Source organism: Apodemus sylvaticus, chromosome 20 (assembly GCF_947179515.1).
Source record: "Apodemus sylvaticus chromosome 20, mApoSyl1.1, whole genome shotgun sequence".
In the NCBI taxonomy this organism is placed as follows: Eukaryota; Metazoa; Chordata; class Mammalia; order Rodentia; family Muridae; genus Apodemus; species Apodemus sylvaticus.
The window spans coordinates 854311-876790 of record NC_067491.1 but is presented as its reverse complement, the minus strand read 5'-3'; the positions used below and the strand labels follow the sequence as shown (position 1 = coordinate 876790).

The window sequence follows — 22480 nt, the reverse complement described above, 5'->3', positions numbered from 1 at the left end:
GCGTTCCCAAAGCCGCCTAGATCCCAGGTGGTCAGCCACTAGAGGGACCCTCAAGGTGGCAGCAGAGATGGATGTCACAATGTTAGTGCCTACACCAGTCAGTGCAGAAACACCTGCTGGGTGAGCCAAAGCTGGCTAAGGATGGCTTTGAACTCCTGACTCTCCAACTCCTGAGTGCTAGTAAAACTCACCTAAGCCCCTGACCTGTTATTCAGCCTTCTTGTGATTGAAATGTTGAATTTCAAGTGGTCGAGAAGACTTGGGCCTCTCATCCCAGCACTCAGGTTGGAGCAGGATTCCTGAGTTCATGACTAGTCTGGGCTGTACATAAAGAACATATCTTGAGGAAGAAACCCAACTACTGTGGGGTCACAAGGCTCTAAGCAGAGGCTGAACTGGAAGTCTGCTTGGCTTCTGTTGGCATTCCCCCCCCCCCCCGCCCCCCGAGACAGGGTTTCTCTGTGTAGCCCTGGAACTCAGTCTGTAGACCAGGCTGGTCTTGAACTCAGAAATCCACCTGCTGGGATTAAAGGCGTGCACCACTACTGCCTGGCTGTTGGCAATTCTTGAAACAAGATGCTGCCGGGCTCTCCTGTCAAACCTGGAGACAAAGGCCACCTTTGGGAAACACAGCTTGCATTTGAGTATGTTCTATTTCTTGTTTTCTCTCCCAAATGAGAATCTTCACATAGGTAGGACCAAGTCCTCAAGGGCGGGCCAGCCATGATGATCAGGCTGGTGAGGGCGCCACTAGCCCTGGTGACCTCACCACTGACCCTGGTGACCTTAGTCCATCGCTGGCAGAGGACCGACCATGCCCTGCGGCACAGAGGCTTTTATGTTTCCTCACACCCCAAATTTATTTTTAAAACAGGGTTTCTCTGTGTAACTCTGGATGACCTGGAACTCAGATTCACCTGCCTCGGCCTTACCAGTGCTGGGGTTAAGGGCATGCGACACCCTGTCCAACCAATTTTTAAAAAGTTATGTTTTCTGATTCAGAGCACACATGAGTATGTTTGGCTGTATATTTGACAGGCACATGGATGAAGGCCAATGCCCTCAAGCTCTGGGGTGCCGGTCACCTACAATTCTTCCTGCTACACACCCCAGACATGGCCAGCCAAGTATCTGCATTCCCAACAAGGAAGATGGTCACCAACACGGGGATTGCCTGCACAAACAGGTCAAGGCCTCTTTCTGGATACACAGAAATGGAGAGACTGGTCCCAGAAGCTGGGGTCCCCTCACATTGCCCACCCCCGTGAGCCTGTGCCTCACAGCCATGGGCCTGCAGGCCACATGATTGTCTATGGAAGCCAACAGCAGGTACCCACCGAAGGCCAAGTGTCCCCTGCTGTCTGGCCCTCGGCAGGCAGGTGGGTGGCTTGCTGGTGGCATGGCCTGGCCCTCAGGTCAGGACCTCCTTTCCCATGCAGTGCGCAGGCCACACACTCACTGGAGCCCATGCCCATGCATCTGAGGTCTTGTGAAGTTCCCTGCATGCCGGACAGACTGCTCCTCCATGCTGTGGCACACAGGCTCTCGGGGCGATGGGGCTCAGAGGCTGACGCAGGAAGCCAAGCATCACTGTCTTTATTCCCAAGGGGGCACTGCTGCCCTCGGGGGCCATCTTCCTACTGGCTACCTATGACACACACAGCTCTGACACTACCTGCCACAGCCTGATGCCTTCATGACCCCCTGAGGGTTCAGCTGTCCTGTGAACTCACCACCTGCTCCCAGGGCCAAGAATGGGTGTGGGAGCACCCACATCACTGGACAGACTGACCCTCAACAAAGATGGTTCTGGTGGCTGTTTCAGGGCTGACGGCAGAGCCCAGGGGCCAATACCCCCAAACTCCCTGCCAACACCAGACACCGAATTCCCATGAGATCAAGGACGAGATAGGCAAAGATAGGTCAACGTCTATGTCTGCTGCCCAGGCCGAGGATGGAGCTGGACTGGACACAAAATTAGGACTGGCTGATGGCTGTGAAGACAGAGGGAAGCTGGGAAGCTGAGACGTGGGTGGTCCACACACTGGGCAGAAGTCAGGCCTCAGTCCTATGTGGCACAGGCCACTGGGATAAGGCAGGGGCACCTGCTGGGACCTGCAGTTCAAGCATGGGCGTGGGACGCTGGTGCCCAGCTGGGGCTGGCAGTGGACGCTTCCTGGGGAGAAGAGTAGCTACTCAATCCCTTTAGGAGGAAGCCAGCAGGGTGGGGCCTGAGACCTGGGGGCCTGGGCTGTCACTCAATGACTCCGACACCCATCCCAGCCCCTCCCCTGCAGCTTTCCTAGGTGGCTGGAGGAACTGGTGCTGGTATGTCGTCATCTTAGACTCTTCTGGGAAGGTGTGGGGCCAGTATGTGTACAAACAACAGGGGAGGGATGAAGAGACACAAGGTGGGGGTAAGTCCGTCTTAACATGCAGGTCCAGTTTCTCTCGAGCTGCCCCGACAACGGAGAAGATGCTAAAACACCAGGAGGCTGTGAAGCGAAAGGACCACGTGGGTCAGCTGCAGACAGAAGACAGGAAGTGAGAGTCAGAGCCAGAAGAGAAGCCCAGCCAGGGACACCCGGGGACGCACGGCTTCAGGAAAACTTGATGTCCAAATGTGGTAGTACACACCTGTCAACCAGCACTCTATAGAGGAGGAGGCAGGAACATCAGGAATTTAGGGACAGTTTGGCAACTTGAGACCAAAAACCAAAACAATACAAAACTAAACATCAGAAGTGGGGATGGCTCGGCTGGTGACGCGCACTCAGTCTCCAGAAGCCATTAAAAAGCCAAGCTCTATCAGAAGGAGCTGTTGCGGCCAGTGGAGGCAGAGCTACAGACGGAGGCGTTCCCCAGTGAAAGGAGGCGGGGGTACAGACAGAGGCGTTCCTGGAAACCACCTGCCAGAGAAGGGGCTTGGAGAACTTAACAAAGCCCCAGACCAGGAGGCTCCTAAGGCTCTGAGGACCATCCCGAGGCTGGTCATGAGTGTACATGTCCACACACACAAACACGTGAATACAAGAAAAAAACATGCTGGAAAAAACCCCAGAACACCCCCAGAAAAAGGCTAGGGGTGTGGTCAAGAGTCGAGTTCCCAGAATCCCCCCCAGTGAGGTCCAGGGATGGAGCCCCCACCTAGGAGCCCCACCCCGCCCCTGTGGGACTAGAGTGTGGTCAGAGAGGAGTGCCCGCACAGACACAGCCGGAAGTTGACCTGCATTACTGAGACTGAAAAAATGACAAAAGGGGCTGGGGAGGTGGCTCAGCGGGTAAGAGCACTGACTGCTCTTCCCAAGGTCCTGAGTTCAAATCCCAGCAACCACATGGTGGCTCACAACCATTTATAATGGGATCCGAAGCCCTCTCCTGGTGTCTGAAGACAGCGACAGTGTACTCATACACATAAAATAAATAAGACTTCTTTACAGGTTCTGACAGACAAGGCCGGGACAGCTGTGGGGGCCTCACCGTCATCACTCCTGCTGCTCCTCGTGGCTAGCGCTGGGTGTCCGGCTGCGCACCACCTGGCTCCGGATTTGCTCTACAAACTCTGGGTTCTGCTGCTGCATCTGCTGTGCAAACTGCTGGCCCCTGCGGATGCCCAGGAGACACACTGTGCTTCCCCACTCCCCTGGGCCACCTCGAGGAGGCCATCCTCCGCTCCCTCCCCTCCCCTCCTCTCCCCTCCTGCAGCCTCCCTTGTTCACCCCTTGGTCTGAGTGCCAGCCCCTTCCCAGCCTCCAGAGCCACCAGAGCAGTACTCACGCCTGGATGAGGCTGGCCAGGTCACTCTGCTGTGGACTGCTGCCTGGCGTGCCCAGAGGGTTATGGCCCCCAGAGATCATGCCTGACATGCTGCAAGAGAAAGATCACAGCTCAGACCCACAGCCACCGCCCGCCTCCCAGGACCCACAGACAACTCCCAGTCCGGCCCCACTATCATGCACCCTTCTTTCTCGGGGTCTAAGCTAAGGGCTGTGGGGGGCTGCCCGAAAATGAAGCAGGCCTTAGGCACCCCATGGAGAACAGGCCCAAGGCACCAAAGCCGGTGTTGAGAAAAATCTTGTGAGGCTGGAGAGGAAAACCAGCCCTCCCACCCCTGCCAGTCCTCAGCCAGACAGGGCTGACCCTGACTCAGCAGGGCTGTCCCAGGGCTCCCAGTCTGGGAACGAGGCTAACACCACCTATCCACAGTGCTCAGGACACACGGCTCAGGACACACTGAACACATCCCAGAGCAGGAACATGGCTCTGAAATACACTGTGGCACAAACAAACACCAAGAATGCTATGTCAAATCGAGCGGCAGACCAGAGGCCTGACTATGATGTCCACAAGGGGACTCTGTGAGGACAGAGCACAGTGCGTGGCTGTTAGGATCTGGGGAGGACTGAACGATGGCTCACTGGGACAGAAGGCTCTCCAAGGAGCTAGCAGTAGCAGCTGCGTGTGTGACACTGGCAGCATGCAATGACACAGGTTCATTCAGCATAGGCTACCCAACTTCATCCAAAGCTCTGAGTTCAAGGTCAGTCTGGTCTACACAGAGCTCCAGGCCAGCTGGAGGTACACAGTGGGATCCTACCTCAAAACATTAATATTAAAAAAACTTTGGATTTCTCCCATCAAAATAAATTTTAAATAATAAGAATTAATAAACAGAATGGTTCCACAGTTAGAGCTCTGGCTGCTCTCATGCAACCCCAGGTTCACATGCCCCACAGAACAGTCACGGCCATGAAACACCAGGTTCATGCGCCCCACAGAGGGTCAAGGCCATCTAACTGCAGCCCCTGGGAGCTGATGCCCCCATCTGGCTGCACTGGGTATCACACACATAGTGCACAGTCTCACAGGCAAAACATCCACACACAAAGTAGAAGCTAACAGAACAGACAGATGCTCCTGTCAATTGTGCTGCAGGCACAGGAGGGTCAGAGCAGGGTCACTTACAGCTGCTGCAGCTGGGGACTATTCATCAAGCTTGACGCCTAAAGAGAGCAGAAGGCGCAGGGGTCAGCACCTCCCAGGGAACTGTGCCGTCCATCTGGACTGTCTCTCATGGACGCTAACTCCTTCCTCTGCAATGTTGAGGCAGGCTCTGGTCCTCACATGCCCCAACTTACAGGACACCAGAGCAGTGCCTAAGCCCTTGTGTCACGCAAGGCCAGTGTACAACCCAGGCTGACTCGGAATGACCACCTCGTGTCCCCGCCTCAGCCACTCTCAGGCCTGTACCGCCACGCCTAGCTGAGTTCAGCCTTGCAAACAGCCAAGTCTGCAACCCGGGGAGTCCTGAGCTGCACAAACAATGCTTCAGTCACACACTGCAGCTGGCAGGGACAGCCAGGTGCAGCCACGCCCCCTTCTGAGGGCATGCATTGGGCACCGCACATAGTGCACAGACTTACATGCAGGCAAAACATCCATGTACAAAGTAAAAGTTAAAAAGGATGTTCAGCCAGCTTCTGCTAGCTGATGCTGTGGTGCTCACGGAGCCAGGAGCACACGGAAACAGCAGGAGCGGCCTCACACCGCTGTGGCCTTGCAGGGACCCCAGCAGGCATGCTGTGCCGCAGGCTTGCTCTTCCTGCAGTGGGCCCTGGGTGTTCCCGTTAGATACCTCACCGGGAGGCAGACTCGAGGCAGGGGAGCCGAAGGCGTGTGCCTACCATGGTGATGAAGTGCGGGTTGTTCAGCAGGCCGGCGATGTCTAAGCTGCCCACGCCGCCCGTCTGCAGGAGAAGCATCGTTAATGGTGTCTGGAGCCAGGCTGGCCACTCTGGGGGAAAACAACCTGCTACCCTCAGGAAGCCCTACACTCCTCGGGAGGGTGCTGCCAGGAGGTCCCTACAACCCGCCTGTCGCTGTGAACACACCGGGCAGTCTGTACCCTGTCTGTGGCCATCATACCCATTACCACTTCATAGACCAGAGGTTCCCTGCTGCGTGTGCCCAGCTCCATGACCCACATGGCCCAGTGCTCTGCCTGAACATCACCCTTGTGTCGGCTTCTAACCACGGCATCCCAGGTCTCCTCACCAGCCTCAGCGCTACCCTTCCCACTCCCAGAGCAGGGGCTCCAGCCTGGACTCCATCACCCCCTCTTGAGAGATGGGCTCACAGGGCTCGGTGCCTCCCGTAACTTCAGCTCTGCAATTTTGAGGTTGGACTTGTACGTGTCGTTGTCAGGGTCCAGTTCCAGGGCCTTCTTGTAGTAGGCCACAGCCTCTGCATGCTTGTTCAAGCTGGACAGCGCAAGGCTGGGAACAAGAATGTGTGGGGGAGTCATGCTGGGGGCTGGATGGGACCCAGTGCCCTGTCCAGGCTGGGGAAAACAATGAAGCCACATGGGAGGACGGAGAGCCACGCAGGGGAAGGGCCCACGCAGGAGGACGGAGAGCCACGCAGGGGAAGGGCCCACGCAGGGGAAGGGCCCACGCAGGAGGACGGAGAGCCACGCAGGGGAAGGGCCCACGCAGGGGAAGGGCCCACGCAGGAGGACGGAGAGCCACGCAGGAGGACGGAGAGCCACGCAGGGGAAGGGCCCACGCAGGGGAAGGGCCCACGCAGGAGGACGGAGAGCCACGCAGGAGGACGGAGAGCCATGCAGGACGGAGAGCCACGTAGGGGAAGGGCCCACGCAGGGTGGAGAGCCACACAGGGGAAGGGCCCACGCAGGATGGAGAGCCACGCAGGGGAAGGGCCCACGCAGGATGGAGAGCCACGCAGGGGAAGGGCCCACGCAGGATGGAGAGCCACACAGGGGAAGGGCCCACGCAGGAGGACGGAGAGCCACGCAGGGGAAGGGCCCACGCAGGAGGACGGAGAGCCACGTAGGATGGAGAGCCACGCAGGGGAAGGGCCCACGCAGGGTGGAGAGCCACACAGGGGAAGGGCCCACGCAGATCTGGGGGACGAAGCGTTGGCTTTGGCAGCTCACTGTACCTACCCCATGCGGCCATAGGCCTTGCTGTACCCCGGGTCGATGCCAATGGCGCGCTCGCAGTCCTGCACAGCCCCCACGTAGTTCCCCAGCTTGCTGTAGGCCGCGGCTCTGGGGAGAGGAATCTGTCAGGGACTCCCAGGCCTCCATAGGAGGCCTCTCCAAGAGCTGGTGGGGGCAGGAAGGCAGTCACCATGGCCCACCACACCAGGACCACAGAGGCTCAAAGCCTACACAGGCCTTGCAGGTGTGCAGGGCTCCATGAAACCCTGCTTCAAGCTAAAGGAGATCACAACAGCTGAAAAACAGCCTGCATGTCATGAGAGCCCCCAGGACAAGTGTGTCTGCCCGTCCATCTGTCTGCTGGGTGAGGCAGACTACACGGCTCAGGGTCCTGTGAGCATCACGCAACCTTAAAATGTTGCCACCCCTGACCTCGACTTTTTTGTTTGTTTGTTTGTTTGTTTTTTGACAGGGTCTCGCTGTGTAGCCCTGGCTGTCCTGGAGCTTACTTTGTAGACCAGGCTGGCCTTAAACTCAGAAATCTGCCTGCCTCTGGGATTAAAGGAGTGCGCCACCAGTACCCAGTTATGGCCTCTGCTCACCATGCACAGTCTACACCCCGCCCCACAGCTCACCCGTGCCCTCTGGCCCCACCCACACCTGTTACAGAAGTAGACAGCGTTGGCGGGATTGAGCTCAATGGCCTTGCCATAGAGGTGCACAGCTGCCTCAAAGTTCTCCAGCTTCATCTGCTCATTACCTGCAGGGGAGAGAGAGGGAGAAGAGCCCAGGCTGGCCCATGCTGCTGCAGGCTGGCCCATGCTGCCCATAAAACACCTATCTCCTCTGGTCTAAGACCAGAGGAGATCCAATCCTCAGGTCACACTGAGACTTGTGTTTTGGGTGAGGGGGTCATGCATCCTAAGCTGTCCTCAAACTTAAGATGCAACCAGCTCCCGACCCTCCCTGCCTTCACCGCCCCCAATATGGGGGTGACAAATGTGACACTAAGCCTGGTGAATGCGGTACTGAGGACCGACACCAGCGTCATGTGTGCCAGGTGCACGCTGGCCCACTGTAGCATCTGGTGACAATAGTAAGAATCCAGCTTACACAAGCCTATTCTTCAGCCAAACACATCTCATGCAGAGCCATGGACAGGGAGGGTTAGCCTGGGTTAAATGCCATGACTGCCTGCCTTCTGGGAGTCCCACGTGGCCTGCTATGAGGGGCTGTAGCCTGCCTGAGCACGTGGTTGTGGTTTACTCCTGAAATCCGCACAGGCCAGGAAGCTTTATTTCCCCCTTTGGTTTTCTGAAACAGGGTCTGTGTAGCCCTGGCTGTCCTGGAACTCGCTCTGTGAACCAGGCTGGCCTCAAACTCAGAAATCCGCCTGCCTCTGCCTCCCAAGTGCTGGAATTAAAGGCGTGCACCACCACCTCCCACCTAAAAAAGATATTTTAAAAAATTAAAAGAGCCTGGTGGTTTGGTGGTTCCAGGACAGCCAGGGCTACACAGAGGAACCCTGTCTTTTGTTTTGTTTTGGGGACAAAGTCTTATGATGTATTTCTGGGTGGCCTAAATGTACCACGTGGACTGGGCTTGTCTTGAACTCAGAGATTTGCCTAATTCTGCCACTTTAAAGCATAAACATATATTATTCTGAATAGTGTGTGTGTGTGTGTGTGTGTGTGTGTGTGCAGGCGCAGTGCCGACAGGCACCAAAAGAGGGCACTGGATGCACCAAACCTGGGCTTAGAACCAACTGAGTGCCTGAGTGCCGGAGGCTGTTTCAGGCGCTGCTACCCCAGCTCTCCGGCTCCCCACCCCTCCATGGGATCTCCCTGATCTTGGCTGTATCCCTTCAGCACTTTGCACAGGCCCCATGGGGACATCTGTCTCCCTCACCTTCTGTTTTGAGGCGCTCTGCCTCAGCTGAGTCCTCCTCAGAGGGTGGTGTCCTGTCAGGGCCCCTCGGGTCCTGTGGCATCTCCTGCTAGGGGTAAAACAATCCCACTGTGCCCTGCTACACCTGCCCTTGCAGGATCCCACACAGCTCAGAGCGCTGTCAAGCCTCAGCACAGCACACCCGGGTGACCTGGTGAAGTCCAAACACCCATGCTATCGTGGGCACAGTCAAGGGAAGCCCAGGCTCACCTTGCTGGCAGTGGCTGCTTCAAATATCTCTGGCAGGGTCTGGGGCAGAGCAAGGTCACTGTCCTCCAGCGTCACCCCGAAGGCTGTCTCCAAACACTGGATGGCAACTGTGTGGGGTGAGACAAGTCAGCCTCACTGGAGCCCACGGGAAGCTCTGGCATCTTCCATTTTTGAAATAGACTCTCATGTAGCCCAGGTTATCCTTGAACACTCTACATAGCCATGCATGTCCCAAAAACCCTGATCCATCTGTACCCTCTTTCTGAGTGCTGGGATAACAGGTGTGCACTACCATACCTGGTTTGAGCCAGGACTTCACACGAGCTGAACAAGTATTCTTTCCAGCAAGCCCAGGCCAGCCCTCATGTGTCTCTGAACGGGCCTTAAGCACCTGACCCTGTGACGGTCCTTCTCAGTCACCTCCAGTCAGCCTCTCTCACACACGCTCACTAGTCTGCTCCTGTGGAGCTTCTGACAGAAGGAGGCAGGCACATGAGGCCTGAGGTGGGTGTGTCTTCAGTGGGGTCACAATGCTGGGGCTCAGTCTGATCTAACTATCAGCATAAGGCCTGTCGCTTGGGAACAGTGCAAACCACTATGGAGAGGTTGGTGTCTCTACGGCCTGGGGCAGCCCCACCTTTCTCCGACACAGTATCCACACCGTGGATCTGCAGTCCCTGGATAAAAACTGCCACGCTGCGGGGAAGCTGGTTAAGAAAGAAGTGGATAACTCGAGCTTCCAGAGCCTCCACACAGACCAGATGTAGCAGGCTAGCACACACACAGGCAGGAAGGACTGCTCTCAGCTTCACAAGTTTGGAGTTTCGAGAAAGGACTCCGAGGCCTGCCCCACTGCCTGCAGACTGTGAGCTGTGCTCCAGGGTTGGGAGCTGCCACCCAAACAGGGGTGGGTTCTGGGGTCACAGCAGTTTTTGTGGTTTCTGCTCCTGTAAGTGACCCAATAGACTTACTGGCTGACCAAGCTGGGCTTTGGTGCTGTCTGTGTTTTGGTTTATTCCCATCTGAGGCAATCCCAGTTGTCACATCTCCCCAGGAATAGTGCTACACAATGAGGGGGGTACAAGCCTCCCTCAGCAAAGGAGGCTGCCCACAGGAACCACTGTCCTGTGAGACGTGGTGTCACAAGCACACTAGGGGCTGAGGAGTGTGAACCGGTTCCTTCACTGACAACAGGGAACTGGGGACTCAGTCCACAGCCAGAAAGGAGCAGCGAGGGGAGCAAGGGCACCAGTGGGGTGTCAGGTACCTGCCACGTCCATCATGAGCCCAGGAAGGATACAGATGCCCAAGCTGGGCATGCGCACTGGCTGCCTCCCACGTGTGTGGTGTCCTGAGCCCTAGTGGAGGCTGGCAGGGCAACAGCCCAGACTTACCCTCTAGGCTCTCCTGGGCATCAGACGATAGCCCGCCATGCCGCAGCTGACCATGCAGGAACTGGATAATGGCAAAGGCCAGGCGCTTCCTGCTGTCCATCTCGAGGCTGGTGAGGTGACACTGCTTGCTCAGGATCTGTGGGGACAGCAAAGTGCCAGGTAAGGAGCCAGCGATGGAGATCTGCACCCGACCACTGCCACAAACAATCCGAGTGCACTGGTCAGTTCTAGTGTCAGGGCCACTGTGTAGAACCTTCCTTCCTCCCCCATGAAGCTGGGGATGCCCTGGGCATGGAGCCACGGACCTGTCTGCCACACAGAAATGAGTCCATCACACCAGCCACAGCACTAGGGAGGACAGATGCCTTGAGCTAACACTGTTGCCTCTTTCCTCAACTTATCCTTTCGCAACCAGTGCACCCAGCGCATGGTGAGCAGGGCTGTTTTCTGGGATCCCGAGGTTTTGAGGACCAACCCCCAGCTCCTTGACCCACCCTACACCCACAGCTTGGGAGGTGCTGCAGCTCACAGCCCTGCAAGGTCTGCAAGGCCACTGCTGACACTGTGTGGTGACACCAGGACAGTTCTGGACTCCAGAGGGACAGCTGAATGTGGCTCTCCTGACCACCTCAGAGTGACTTCAGCCCAGGTAACCTTCAGAGGCAGCAGGTGAGTTCAATATCCCTGGAGATAAGCTAACCTGGCTGGCACCAGGTGAGCCAGCAGAGGAGTGGGTACAGTGTCAAGGTCACATCCCTAAGCCTCAGAGAAAGCCATGAGTGCTGGGCTGGCACTGACAGGCACCCTCAGAGAGAGTGTTTGGACCCCTATACAGCGGCAGACACCAGGGACGGAGTCGAGGAGAGAGCAGGGAGAAAGACACTGGAAGCTTGAGGCCTCTAGTCAGACAGGAATTGGCCTAAAGTTTTGGCACCTAGCATGCAATCACATGACAGCCACCACAGTCCTGCGTGTAATGGAGAGGCCAGCAGGGCCTGGGTCACAGAGCGTAGGCGTGGTCTGCCAGCTGTGAGTAGGGCTGATGGAAACGCCACGGTCACTCAAGGGCGCTGACCACCCTGAGGCAGACACAAACTCAGCCGGTATTCATTCCTGGAATGGAGATGGTGACGTGGGGCATGTCCTTCTGTGGCCCCTGCTCCCTGTGCCTGTCCCTCCCACAGGCGGAGTGACTCCTGGCCAAGCCTGCTCGCATCCTGTCCCTCCCCAGTACACAGCAAGTCCTTTCTGCCATGGCCTTAGTCCTGAGCTTAGCAGTGTGGGACGCTGGCCAACCACTGTGGACATGCCTGCGTGGCCTAGGCACCCCGGCCTGAGGACTGCACCAGTTACTACCACTCTGCCACGCTTTCAGCCCCACAACTAGCCTAAGAACATTCTAGAGAGCAGCCTTGGACCAGTACCTGAGAGGGGCAGAGTCCGATCTCAAGCTAACACACACGAAGACGCATTATGGGAGACTGCTCCCAGGCTGGTGCCATGGTCATGGATCCCATAGTCAGACAGTAGCATCACCTGCCATACAGTATCCCCTAAGCTTCTAAACAGAGACGCCCCTGGACCCCAGAGGCCAAATATGACTGCCTTTAGAGACAGAGTTTTCACAGAGGTGACCAGGTGAGGCCAGAGTGGGTCCTCATTCAAGTTAAAACACAAAAAGGAAAAATTCAGATGGCACTGGCACATGCCTGTGATCCCTGGTCCTCGGTCCATTGAGTTCAAGGTCAGTCTGAGTTGACCTGTAAGGACTGGGATTGTGTGTGCTAGCACACATCTTTATTCCCAGCACTAGGGAGGCTGAGGCAAGCAGACTGCTGGGAGTCAGAGGCAAGTCACAGCAGCATAGGGAGACCCTGGCTCAAGACAAGTAGGTAAATACAGGGGTGAGAGCTGGGAATGGCTCAGAGGTTAAGCTGTTCTTGCAGAGGATCTGCACCCCCAGTTCCCGGCACCCACAGTACCGACAGCCCCAGCCCCAGGGATCTTATACCTTCTTCTCTAGATACAGGCACACAGGTAAGCAAGTTTTTAAAGCCAGCAGAGGTCATGGGGTGCCACTCAGTCCCTAGTTCTTGTCTTGCATGTACCAACTTTGGGGTCCTATCCTCAAAACATTAATATAACAAAGATATCTGAAACCCTCCCCCATGGAGACCACTGTATGGAGACAGAGGTGGGGTGAGCCTGCGATAGCCGCTCCCCTCAGAAGCCACCATCCAGGCTCTGAGATTGCAAGAGCGAACTCTGTTCCTTTACCCAGGACCCTCCACCTCCCGCCAGCATCAAGGGGCAACTACTCTATGTAATACAGCTGGCTCAGACCTGGCCTCAGGGTCCGGCTGGAAGAACAGATGGACTACCAGGGACACAACCTAGGGATCAAACAAAGGTGGTAGGCTCAAGTCCAGAGGCCGCAGCTGGACATTCAGCTCCTCCACAAGGAAGCCTCTCAACACAAGTGTCCACTGGGCCTGTGCCTGCTAGGCATGATGGACTTGCCTCGCATCCCAGCACTCTGGAGCTGAGGCAGGGGGACAAGCTCTAGACTGGCCTGGGCTATTGTGAAACCTTGACTAAATAAACAAATAAATGAATAAAAATAGAACCAGTGGGCCAGAGAGGTGTCTTAGTGGGTAAGCGAGCTCTCCCTAAGCACGGCAACATAGTTCCCTCCCTGATCCCACATGGAGGGAGGAGCTGGCTCCTGCGCTGTCCTGACCACCACATGCACAGCGCCATGACACACCGCACACACAAACATAAATAGTACCTAGGGCTGGGAGAAGGCTTAGTGGGCACAGTGCTTGCTCTGCAAACATGAGGACCTGAGTTCAAATCCCTAGCACCTAGGCACAGTGATACGCTATCACCCAGGGCTGGGGTGGAGACAGGGAACCCTGGGTGATGTCTGAACAGGGAGCTCCCAGTCTGGAGTGGGCAGAGATCAGGGATGCATGCCCTGTCAGAGAACATCTGTCCTCCATGGAAGGCGTGGAGCTCCTCCAGTGGAAGGGGTGGAGCTTGCTGTGGCAGTACCAAACCTGATGTGCGGGTCCTCTATGACAACACGGGTCTGTGGGCCAGCCACTGGCAGGCACTATCACCACTCAAGAGGGAACAGTGGCCCTGGCAAAGACCCCAGTCCACCCAGCTGTGAACCAATGACACTTGGGCCGTGAAGGGCCTTCCCTGGGGTTCTAGCACCCAACATCTACTGACCTTTCTCTGCAGTCATGAGGCCCCAGTTCTCACACCCCGGGCCTGCTGGGTTTGGGAAGGTTCTGGCTAAGAGACAAGGCTCTCAAAAGACTATTATCTCAGAACAGTGTGGGCTTTCTTTCTTTCTTTCTGTTTTGTTTTGTTTCAGAGACAGGGTTTCTCTGTATAGCTTGGCTGTCCTATAACTCACTCTGTAGACCAGGCTGGCCTCGAACTCAGAAATCCACCTGCCTCTGCCTCCCAAGTGCTGGGATTACAGGTGTGCGCCATCACTGCTCGGCGAGTGTGGCTTTATGAGTGCAGCTGCCCACCGCCCAGGCATGGTCTGTGGGGCCCGGGTGAGGGGGCACCAGGACCCATCCCAGAGCTCCCGAGGGAGAGGCCCGGCACCCCTCCCTGCTGCCTGCACACCTGTCTCCCTCTCCCGTTCTTTCTGACAGTGTGGCCACCCAGCAGCCTCAGATGCACTGCCTCTTGCCTCAATCCAGCTTACTCATGACAGAATCAAACCATAGGACAGGGGAGATGGCCAAGTGGGTAACAGACGCTGATAAGCAGGTGGGAGACCCTGATTCAGACCCCTAGCACCGCAGCCCATACTGGTTGTATGAACAGACCAATAACCTTGGCGCCAGGTGCATGAGTGGAGACAGGAGGATGGCTGGGTTTTCTGGCCTCCCACCTAGTTCCAGGGTCAGAGGCTCAAGTTAAGAGGCTGTAAAAGTCTAAGGCTAGCCCGCTCAACAAATCAACTTCCATCCCAGCTTATACAAATCCAAATCCAACCCAGCACAAATCATGAATGTCCTTCCCTAGGCCTGTGATGGCTCACGAGTGTCCTTCCTAGGCCCCTGACAAGGACAAAGAAGCTAAAAGGGCAAGTGAGTCCACAAAATGAAGGTTTCACTCCAGCCTGCAGGCCCTCCCTTGCCTGACTACACCCTGCCAGCCTTCCTCCATACACAGCAACTTCCAAACCCCAGTCCGCGTCCACCTGCGAAGCAATGTCGCAGCACACAGCCTTCAAAGACCTTGGCAGACCCTATATGTGCACCTGCTCTGGGGACAGAGAGAGGGGCCCTCCAAACCTACCAAGGTTTAAGGCTATCCCCCCCACCAGATTAAAACCTGAGAGCTACACACCCCAGTCCCACCCTGCTCCCAACCCCGAGGCTTTGTCTCTGTCTGTGTACCCAGAGTGCTCTGCACAGTCGCCTACCGAGCCTGAGCCCCAGTGCTAGCCACACCACAGTGGTGGCAAGTACCAAGCTGAAAAGACGGGTCTCTAAGTCACATGAAGTCTCTTGGGGAACACTGCCCCTCTCCTTCTAAATCCCTAACATAGCAGAGGTCGGACCTCGGACACTCACCGATGCTGTGGAAAGGTTAAAGCCAGCCCCAGCCGGGGCTGCACACTGAGTTTGTCTTGGAAAACAGAGCAGGTAGAAGGGACCGCTCTCTGCTGAGGAGCACTGCTGCTTTCCTAGAGGGCCCAGGTTCAGTTCCCAGCACCTAAATGAAATTTCACAACCGCCTGGAACTCCAGCTCCAGAGGATCCACACCCTCTTCTGGCCTCTACAGCTCTGTGTGCGCATGTATGCACTCGTGTGCGTGCGTGCACACAAAATCAATAAATCTTAAAACGAACAAAGCAGAGTGTGCCCACACAACCGTCATGCCAGCACGTGGGAAGACGATTAGGAGGAGTTAAGGTTAACCTCAGTTACAGAGTCGGGGGCAGCCTGGAGTACATGAGCTCCTGCCCCAGGTATAAAGATGTAGGACTGATTCCCACATAGACTCTCATCACAGGGCAGCTGGTATGTGACAGTGGGCTGGGGTGACAGCTGGGAGTCATGCTCTCTGCCAGGAAGTGCGATGATAGATGTTTAGCCTGAATCCTCAGTGCAATCAGAACTTCCTGGATACCCAGCTACAACTCAGGAGTGCAAGACCGCTTCAGGGATCACTCCAAGCCCAGCCAGGCCTGAGCATCGGCTGCCACCCAGGACTCAGGAGCCCCTAGCAGGACTGGCACAAGTACAGAGGTGGCCTGGGCTACTTTCTGCCTGTCTCCCCAACCTCTCAACTTCCCTGGAGGTCAGTGTGGCAAGTGCCGGGCTTGGCCACAGAGTCCAAGTCTATTCTGAGGAATCTGGTGAAGCTGTCCGGGCCAAGTCCCAATGAGGTGAGTGTCGCTCAGCACACAGAGATCAAGGAGACCCTGTCTCAAAACAAAACACCAGGAAGGCCCTAGACATAGCTCTGCTGTGGAGCCAACACTTTGCCACCTTGCACCAGCTGGGACCTCAGACAGCGGCTCTGAGTACACAATCCAGTAGGCAATCCCTTACCCTACAAAATGGGGTGCACACACAATCTTGGGACCCACACGACCTACAGAGAGGCCTCAAAGATGAGGAGCTGCTGGGCTTGGGTTCCATTTTAACACCAGAGCTCAATATACACTGCTGGCTGGCCTCAGGCTACCTGCCACGTCTGCCCCTGGGGTGCTAGGATTCCAGGTTTGCTCTACTATCAGCTAGCAGGAGCATTAGTGTGTGTGCATTTGTGTGTGCCTATGTGAGTTTTTGGTGTGTGTATGTGAGTGCATCTATGTGGTGTGTGTACATGTGTGTATGTGGTGTGTGTCTGTGATGTATGTGTGTGTATTTGGGTATGTGAGGGATGCATGTCTGTGATGTATGTATGTGTGAGTATATGAGGATGTGTGTATATGTGTATGTGTGGTGTGTGTACGTGTGTGTCCATACACATGTGGAAACCAGAGGTAGATCAACCCTGGGTGTCCTCTCTGCAGGCAGCATATATGTTTTAGAGGCAGTGTCTGTCTCTGGGACACAGGGCTGATGATGGAACTAAACAGGCTGTCCAGAGAGCCCAGGATCTGCCTATCTTGGGCCTTCCCTGCTCTGAAATGACAAGTGCCACCAGTGCTCTCCACATTTTCCCTGGGGAATCCACAGGGAACTGAACTCAGATCCTCGTGCCAGCTGAGTTGTTTCCCCAATAGAAGCACTGTTCTGTGGGCAACGACCCCTATCCAGTGTCACTTCAGTCACACCAATCACAAACATCCTCACACACTGGCCCAAGGTCCCTGTGAACAGAGAATGACCAATAAAAGGAAAGACTGATTGAACAAAGACCCACAGAGGGACAAAACAGGAAAGTCATCTCAATCAACTGGTGGGCTAACAGACCTTTGCTAATGGACCTTAGCAAATGCAATTAACCTCCAGGTGACAGATTTCAACTGACTTTGCTTTTTTGTTGTTGCTAACATTTCATTTTTGGTTTTGGCTTTTCAGGACAGGGTCTCAGTGTGCAACCTGGATGTACTGGAACTCATTCTGTAGACCAGGCAGACCTTGAAATCAGAAAGATCCTCCTGCCTCTGCCTCCTGAGTGCTGGGATCAAAGTGGGAGACCACCAGAGCCTGGCTTTTGAAAGGAGGATTTCACCATGTAGGCCAACATGGCCCTGAACTCCACTCCCATCCTCCTGCTTCGTCCTCCTACAAGCTGGGATGATAGCCAGCAACCCCAGCTTACAACAATGGGACCAGACTAACACCCTTTTTAAATCAATTGTGATGCCACATGTGGGTACCACCTCTAATCCTGGGCAGAGGAGGGAGTTAAGGCCAGCCTGATCTACATAGTGAGTTCCAGGACAGCCAGAGACAGATGAAGACTTTGTCTCAAAAAACAAACTATTAACTTATGGCTATTTCATTTTCAGACAGGGTCTCACATTGTAGTCTAGCTAAGTTCAAATGAAAGAGTAAGGTTATAGGTTATGGACCAAAGATCTAGGCTGTTTGTTAGGGCCTTTGCTTTTGGTTTTGGTTGTTTCGTTTTTTGAGACAAAGTATGTAGTCCTTGCTAGCATGGAAGCTGACGATCCTTCTGCCACTGCCTGTGTGTGCGCACACCTGCCTTACCATTATATTAAGAGAACGACTCCTCAGAGAGGACAAGCGATCTGCCCCAGCGTGCACTGCAGTCAGACAGCTGGCCCTCTGCCCTTCAACCCCACACTCTACCGACTTTTGGCACCCAAATCAAACACACCCTCCAAATGGGTACGAGCACCAACAACTGCTCAGACGGTGGTGACAACGTCCATTGTACAGAAGAGGGAAACTGAGGCTGTGGGCAGGCAACAGGCTAAGCAAGGTCACCAGGATGAGGAATGGCAACATGAGAGGGGTTTAGACCCGAGAGGCCCCGAGGAAACGGAGGTCCGCCCCCTACACCTAAACGCTGACCTTTTCGTGAGAAGAAGCTACAAGGGGGTGGGGGTGAGGGGGAGATGCCGCCTGCCTCAGTTTCCCCTCTGTGCCGCTCGCTCACGTGATCCAGGAGGGCGGAAAAAGTCCGGATCACAAACCATTTTTGTCTCAAGGGCTCCAGAGCACCGCGAAGTTATACCCACAGAACCCCATGCCCATCCGGGGCGCGGCGGAGCCCCCAGCCTCACCTCTCAGTCGACCGAAGACCCGACCCACCGACGGCTGCGCCTGCGCACCGCGGCGCAGCTAAGCCCCGCCCTCAGGACCAAGACGCCTGCGCAGAAAAAAATTTCCTGTGTATTTTTCCTTCTACGCATGCGTCCAAGTGCACCCTTTGCTCTAAAACAGAAGTGACGTCATATGAAGGCGGTCACAAGCTGGTTGTTATAGAAATTGCCCTCCGGAGACGTCACGGAGACCGGAAGTTAGTCTGACCGGCACCAAGCGGGTCAGGCCTAAAGCACGGTGGGGCGGCGGCGGACCCCAGAGGCACCAAGGCTGACCACGTGGTATGGAGTCCATCACGTGATATAGCCGCTTTCATCAAGACAAATGTGAATCAAAGCCACCAACCGGTTCTTTGAAATTTTTGGTTTTGTTTTCTTAATTTTTTTCTTTTTCAAAATGACAATCTCACGAGCCCAGCCTGGCCCGGAACTCTTCATCCACCTCGCCAATCTTGGAAACTGGCATATCCCACTTTCTGTGCAAGCAGTAAGTGTTGTTAACCACTAAGCAGTCTACTTCATTTATTTTATATTATATTTGAGACCTATTTACAGGTTTATCTTTTGCATACTCCAACTTCTTTCTGATGCCTAAAAGAAAAACAATTAAGATTATCAGCCAGTCAGTGGTGGTGCACACCTTTAATTCCTGCACTGGAGAGGCAGGGGAATCGCAGTGAGTTTGAGGCAAGCCTTGTCTACAGAGTGAGTTCCAGGATAGCCAAGGCTACATAGAAAAAAACCCGTCTCGAAAAATAATGATTTATCTTTAATTTTGAATTATGTGGATGTCTTTGTGAGGGTGTCTGCTTGGGAATAAAGTGCCGAAAGAGGGCATTGGAATTCCCAAGACTAGGCTGGGCTCAAATTGCGCCTCCCAGCTATGTGTATTCTTTTTTTTTTTTTTTTTTTTTTTTTTTTTTTTTTTTTTTTTTTTGGTTTCTTTTGGATTTGGTTCTTTTCAAGACAGGGTTTCTCTGTATAGTCCTGGCTGTCCTGGAACTCACTCGGTAGACCAGGCTGGCCTTGAACTCAGAAATCAGCCTGCCTCTGCCTCCCAGAGTCCTGGGATTACAGGCGTGCGACACCACTGCCTGGCTGCTATGTGTACTCTTAACCATTGAGCTCTCTCTCCTATTTTTGTTTTACCAGGTCTTACTATGTAGCTCAAGCTGACCTTAAACTTATAGAAATCCAGTTAGCCTATGGTGGCACAGGCCTTTAATCCCAGAACTCAGAAGGCAGAGGTAGGTGGATCTCTGTGAGTTCCGGGACAGCAAGGGCCACACAGAGAAACTCTGTCTTGGAAACAGAAAAGAAAAACAAAAACGTATGTTCATCCCCCTGCATCGGTGTCCAAGTGCAGATATGCCGTGCTTCTGCCATTCCCCTGTACACACCCCACCACTAATATGACGTGGTTATAATTACCTGAGTGTCCTGGCTTGAGTACGGATGTTGGGTGTGCGATAAGTCAGAATAGAAAACCTGGCAGCTGTGAGGGATGTGAGAGGAGAGAAGACAGTGCCACCTTCACAGGCAGCTGAAGCCAGTCTCCATCCAGAGCAATTACCAACTCTCTAAAGCTTTTCTTCTTTCCAGGCTGAAAACATACTATTTTCTAGAAACCTCACCAAAAATTCCCTTTACAGGGAAAGGGTACAGATGTCATGAAACCCTCTTGCCACCTGTGATTTCCGATTTTTGTCTCATCAGATTAGTTTTAACTTTCAAATGGGCACAACCTAGAATCACTTAGCAAGAGTCTTCATGATGAAGTTGGTCTGCTTGTGGGTGTGGCCGTGATTAAACATAAGTGACGTGAGAAGGCCTGGCCCATTGTGGGTGGCGCCATCCCCTAGGAAAAGAGATGCTGAAGGGAAACAGGCTGGAAGACGGTGCCCCTCTCTGCTTTTGACTGTGCATCTGTGTAGCCCTGCTTCAGGTCCTGCCTTGACCCCCACATCCCCCCTGCCCCAAGATGGCCGATCTCAAGTCACCTCATCAAATCGAAACTCTAGCAGGTTTTTGTTGTTGTTGTTGTTGTTGTTGTTGTTGTTTTATTTGGTTTTTTTGTGCATTCTGTAAACTTTACCCTGTGTTATTCAAATGCTGATCTCTGCCCTCCTGCCTCTTTCAATCTTGGGACAGAGCACTGTAATGCTTATACCAAGACTATCCTGTCTCATCTTTGTGTAAACAGATCTTACCTTTGATTCTCTGCCTTGTCGATAAATGCTGATCACCCAATGTCTGGGCAGAAGAGAGAATAGGGTGGGACATCAGCCTGCCAAAGGAAGGAGAGAGGGAGATTCAGGTTAGTGAGGAGGATAGAGGATTTCCAGCTGTGAGGAAGGGAGGGGTGAGGAGACAGAACATGGAGGCCCACCTGGAGCCCAAAGAGCCAGAACTATGATAATACGCACGGGGCTGGGAGGGAGCAGGACCAGCAGGGAGACTAAGGCAGACCATTTAGCTGCTCAGCTATTGAAGTGGAGTCTTAAGTAAACATTTTTTTTTCTTATTATTTGGGAACAGTATAAAGTAAAGAGACACAGCCGCTGAGTTCGTTCATTACTAACATTTATATCACGACTGATTCAGGGGACTAGAGAGACGGCTCAGCAGTTGGAGCACCAGCTGCTCTTCCAGAGGTCCTGAGTTCAAATCCCAGCACCACATGGTGGCTTCACAACCATCTGTAATGAGATCTGATGCCCTCTTCTGGTGTGCCTGAAGACAGTGACAGTGTATTCACATACGTAAGATAAATAACCTTTTTTTTCCCTTTGGATTTGGTTTTTTCCAGACAGGGTTTCTCTGTATAGCCCTGGCTGTCCTGGAACTCACTCTGTAGACCAGGCTGGCCTCGAACTCAGAAATCCGCCTGCCTCTGCCTCCCACAGTGCTGGGATTATAGGCATGCGCCACCATCGCCCGGCGATAAATAACCTTTTACAAAGAGGAATAATTCATTTATAGGCCACTCACAAAATTCTTTTCTCATCTAAGTCATGAATCTCTGTGTAGTCTGTAGCCAAACAAGTCCTGAAAGATTAGGGGTCTCCTCAGGCTGCACATGATAACAGTGTGACTGTGTCTCTGTTCCCTCACTGCCGACAAATGAAAAAATCTGGAAGAAATAAAAACAGACACAGAGTCAGGCAATGGTGGTGCACACCTTTAATCCAGCACTTGGGAGGCAGAGGCAGGCAGATTTCTGAATTCGAGGCCAGCCTGGTCTACAGAGCAAGTTCCAGGACAGCCAGGGCTACACAGAGAAACTCGGTCTCAAAAAAACAAAAATAATAAACAAACAAACAAATAAATAAATAAAACAGACACAGGGAGATACTGGCTCATATGAGCATTGGGGAGACTGAGGCAGAAGGACCATGGGGCTGGGGGAAGCTATGGAATGAGATCACATCTCAACTGCCACTCCCCACACATACACACAAAGAAAACTAGGAGTGACGTCTTAGTATTTTATTGCTGTGAAGAGACACCGTGACCGTGGCAACTCTTGTAAAGGAAATCATTTAATTGGGACTGGATTACAGGTTCAGAGGTCCGATCCGTTGTCATGGGAAGCACGAGTGCCCCCAGGCAGCCATGCTGCTGGAGATGGAGCTGAGAGTTCTTACATTCAGATCAGCAGGCAGCAGGGAGACAGAATGGCACTGGGCTTGGCTTGAGCATCTGAGACTTCCAAAGCCCACCACCAGTGACACACTTCTTCCAACAAGGCTGATTTGCTTTGTAAATGTGTGGCCTGGTGTGGTGGGAGGGTGCCTCAGTGGGCCCGAGCTGAGGCACCTTCCCCAAGGTATCAGCCATACAACAGATCTAGGACAAGATGAAGTTTATTTGGGACATGGGAAGGGGGGGTGGGAAAGGAAGCAGAAGCAGAAAACAAAGGGGACAGAGAAGGACAGAGAGAGAAAGAGAGAGAGAAGAAAAGAGACCTGCTGGGAACGAGTGGGGATGGAAGAGAACAGGGAGAGAGAGAAAGACAGACAGAGAGAGGGTGGAGGGTCCTTCTATGTCAACCAGCCTTGTACCTGGCTGTTGCTAGGTAACTGTAGGGCTGAGCCTGGAGGAAATGCTAACAAAGACCACACCTCCTAATGCTGCCACTTCTTGTAGGGAACCCCACTGTCACTCAAGACACGACAAGA

The 22480-nt window shown here is 54.0% G+C and overlaps 1 protein-coding gene across 3 annotated transcripts; it reads right to left on the bottom strand.

Annotated features, from left to right (window-relative positions):
• Positions 1-1579: 1579 nt before the first annotated feature.
• Positions 1580-18330, bottom strand: Sgta (small glutamine rich tetratricopeptide repeat co-chaperone alpha). Of its 3 annotated transcripts, none has more exons than XM_052165225.1 (12): positions 18261-18330; positions 10513-10648; positions 9119-9225; positions 8870-8957; positions 7622-7721; positions 6965-7069; positions 6137-6275; positions 5685-5747; positions 4966-5003; positions 3778-3867; positions 3481-3603; positions 1580-2524 (listed from the first exon to the last, which is right to left on the bottom strand). In XM_052165225.1, the coding sequence occupies exons 2-11, from the start codon at positions 10610-10612 to the stop codon at positions 3486-3488; spliced, it is 948 nt and encodes a 315-aa protein (XP_052021185.1). In that variant the 5' UTR covers positions 10613-10648; positions 18261-18330; the 3' UTR covers positions 1580-2524; positions 3481-3485. The 3 variants fall into 3 exon arrangements, with proteins under 3 accessions (XP_052021185.1, XP_052021186.1, XP_052021188.1); XM_052165226.1 differs by having other exon boundaries at positions 1580-2495; XM_052165228.1 differs by having other exon boundaries at positions 8870-8954.
• Positions 18331-22480: the final 4150 nt, after the last annotated feature.

Coding starts and splice junctions, on each gene's coding strand:
- Sgta (XM_052165225.1), bottom strand. CDS start 10,612: ATGGACAGCAGGAAGCGCCTGGCCTTTGCCATTATCCAGTTCCTGCAT. Junction 9,226..10,512: donor TGCCCAGGAGAGCCTAGAGG/GTAAGTCTGGGC, acceptor CACCCCACACAG/TTGCCATCCAGTGTTTGGAG. Junction 7,722..8,869: donor AGAGCGCCTCAAAACAGAAG/GTGAGGGAGACA, acceptor TCTCCCCTGCAG/GTAATGAGCAGATGAAGCTG.